We start from the raw sequence: 3394 nt of genomic DNA, 5'->3' as shown, positions 1-3394 counted from the left end.
GCGGCTCTGCGGAGACCCGGCCACATCTCCGGCCGGGGCGCCAGGCGGGGGCTGTGGACAGGCTGCCCGCAGTCAGGTACCCTGCGAGACTCGGTCACGGCGGCGAGGGGGGCCCCAGCCCAGCTCCCCTCAGGGCGCCCAGGGACAGCGCCAGCGCTTTCGCGGTCTCCGCTGCCGCGCAGCAGGGACTTCGGCCTCTCAGGGTCGCCGCTGCTGGCCGGCCACTGCGCGGCCACACTCAGCGCGCGCCTTGCCTGCCTCCTCACCTCTACCCTTGCGTCCCCCAAGTTTAAAGAACTTTGAGGGCCCACCCCGTGGCGCACTCGGGAGAGTGCGGCGAGTGGCGCTCCCGCTCGGGGTTCGGATCCTATATAGGAATGGCCGGTGCGCTCACTGGATGAGCGCGGTGCGGGCGACACCAAGCCAAGGGTTGCGATCCGTTACCGGTCACAAAAAAGACAAAAAAAAAAAAAGAACTTTGAAAGCACTCGTGGGAGAGGCAGCGCTGACTGATGCTGGACGTGCCACTTTCTTTTCCCTTGTTAAGTGGAAACGGGTTAGAGAGGGGCTTAGGAAGCACAGATACTGATTCTCAAAAAGGGCACAGTGTGGCCAAAGCTCTTAAAATCTTGGTTGTTTCACATACTTTTAGTTATAAAGAAAAGTGTGATAATTCAAGAATGACACCTCATACAGAGTGAAACACACCTTTGTATCTGATACTGAAAGAAAGTGAGCTGAGATGCCGGGTACCATTCAAGCTTTATTAAAGGAAGAAAATCTGCCAGGCTGTGCTCAAAGTGGGGAAGAGCCCAGGGCTGCCCTGAAAATGGAGGACAGCACCAGGTATGGGGGCGGGAGAGCTTACACAGTGGACAGCACCAGGTGTGGGGGCGGGAGAGCTTACACAGTGGACAGCACCAGGTGTGGGGGCGGGAGAGCTTACACAGTGGACAGCACCAGGTGGGGGGGCGGGAGAGCTTACACAGTGGACAGCACCAGGTGTAGGGGAGGGAGAGCTTACACAGTGGACAGCAACAGGTGTGGGGGTGGGAGAGCTTATATAGGGCACCAAGGGCAGGCTGATACTATCAAGGAGGGTCATTATGCTAATGTGGATTGGGGTGGAGAACTGCATCCTTGCAGAAGCAAAAGGGGTTTCTGTTTAAGTCAAGAGGCTTCTCATAAAGGGGAAGGGGGAGGGTAGGAGGTGGGCAGCGCAATTTTGTACTTGTGCTTGTCTAAGATGGCGCTGGTTATGTTGAAGATCTATTGGATACCTGTCCCATTATTTTATGTAGAAGATGAAATTCAGGTTTACCACAGCTTTGACGCATTTACTGGGGAGGGGCAAGATGGCAGAGTAGTGGGTTCCTGGTGTTGCTGTCTCCCACAGAGCTACCAATTTGCAGCTTTTGAGGAGCAGCGACAGAGGACCCGAAATCTGTGCTGGAATGGACAGGAGCCGCCCACTGCAGGACCCCAGTTCAGGTTTCTCCCCATTTCATAGACAGACTTTAGAGCTTTTGGGCCCACATGTGCTGAGCCTGCTGGCCAGAGAAGACAAGTGGGGCTGGGGCGGGACTTCCAGCCCAGGTCGTCCAGTCTCCTTGAAGCTCCAGGATCCTAAGCCCTGAGTCAGACAAGCAGGTGAATGAAGGCGGGGCAGGACTTCTGGTGCAGGCAGTCTATCTCTGTGAGTGACCTGAGAGGTATGGGTTCCCAAGCCCGGAGCCAGAGGAGCTGGTGAAGGCTGATGGGGCGGGAATTTCAGCCCAGGCTGTTCCATCTCCGGGAGCGACCTGAGAGACTCTGGGTTCCCAAGCCCCAAGCCAGACAAGCTGGTGAAGGCAGGTGGGGTGGGACTTCCCATACAGGCCGACAGTCTCCGTGAGTGGCCTGAGAGGGATGGGCTTCCAGGCCCTGAGCCTGACAAGCAGATGAAGGCAGGTGGGGTTGGACTTCCGGTTCCGGCAAGTTTCTGCTGTGCAGAAGCAGCAGACCCTTCAGGATCCAAGCCAGACATTAGGGTGAGATGAGTGAACTGTGATACCCATGGCCACAATGACAGAACACCAAAGGAAAAAAACCAGAAATATGAAAAATCAAGAAAGCACATCACCACCAAAGGAAATTAATAACTGACAAAGGAAATTAATAACTTACAAGTGCTAGATCCTATAGAACAGGAAGTCTTTGAAATGACAGACAAGGAATTTAGAGTAACTGTTCTAAGGAAACTAAATGAGATTCAAGAAAACTCAGTGAAACAACTCAATGAAATGAGAAAAAACATACAGAATCTGAAAGAAGAAATGTACAAAAAAAATCAATGCCTTGGAAAAGAATGTAGCTGAGCTTATGGAGCTGAAGGATCCATTTAACAAAATAAAACATACAACAGAGAGTTTAACCAACAGACTTGAACAAGCAGAAGAGAGAATTTCTGACCTAGAAGACAGGCTGTTTGAATTATCACAGACAGACCAGGAAAACAAAAAAATCAAAAAATTGAAGAAAATTTAAGAGAGACAACCGACAACCTTAAGCGCTCAAATATCCGAATCATGGGTATTCCAGAAGGGGAGGATAAAGGAAATGACATTGAAAACATACTCAATGAGATAATAGCAGAAAACTTCCCAGGTATAGGGAAACTCACAGATCCACAGATTCAGGAAGCCCAAAGATCACCAAACACATTCAACCCAAAAAGGTACTCTCCAAGACATGTGATAATCAAACTGACAAAAATCAAAGACAAAGAGAATCTTAAAAGCTGCAAGAGAGAAGCGGCAAGTCACTTATAAGGGAGCCCCCATCAGAATAACATCAGACTTTTCATCACAAACTCTAAAAGCCAGAAAAGAATGGGATGATATATTCAAAACACTAAGGGACAAAATTGCCAGCCAAGAATACTTTACCCAGCAAGCCTATCTTTCCGAAATGAAGGACAAATAGTATATTTCTCAGACAAACAAAAACTGTGGGAGTTCACTACCACATGACCAGCCCTACAAGCAATTCTCAAGGAAGTACTGGGTTTGCCACCACAAAAACAACCATCACTACCATGAATACACAAAAAAGAACAATACCTACCAGCAAAACAAAAATGCTAACAAAAGAGAGTGAAAATAGTCTATCTATCACCCTGAGAAACCAACAAATACAGAGGACAAGTAGAAAATTTGAAAGAAAGGAACAAAAGATACTTAAGACATCTAAATGAAAATCAGTATAGTGCTAGAAGTAAATCAACACCTTTTAATAATAACTCTGAATGTAAAGGGACTTAATGCCCCATTCAAAAGACACAGACTGACTGACTGGATTGCAAAGATGGACCCAACAATGTACTGTCTCCAAGAGACTCACTTGACCTGTAAAG

General features: G+C 48.7%; 1 protein-coding gene across 1 annotated transcript in view; it reads left to right on the top strand.

Annotated features, from left to right (window-relative positions):
• The window catches only part of LOC103606528 (succinate--hydroxymethylglutarate CoA-transferase-like), a gene marked incomplete at its 3' end in the record, with an annotated part of 97163 nt that overhangs the window by 1194 nt on the left and 92575 nt on the right, over window positions 1-3394 (top strand). The window contains exon 2 of the mRNA XM_008591113.1: window positions 15-76. Coding sequence (XP_008589335.1) covers window positions 15-76 — 62 coding nt within the window. The remainder of the gene's footprint in view (window positions 1-14; window positions 77-3394) is intronic.

This window comes from Galeopterus variegatus, unplaced genomic scaffold (genome assembly GCF_000696425.1).
Source record: "Galeopterus variegatus unplaced genomic scaffold, G_variegatus-3.0.2 Scaffold6656, whole genome shotgun sequence".
NCBI lineage: Eukaryota > Metazoa > Chordata > Mammalia > Dermoptera > Cynocephalidae > Galeopterus > Galeopterus variegatus.
Note: the sequence above shows the minus strand (reverse complement) of the source record. Positions and strands in the feature narration are given on the sequence as shown.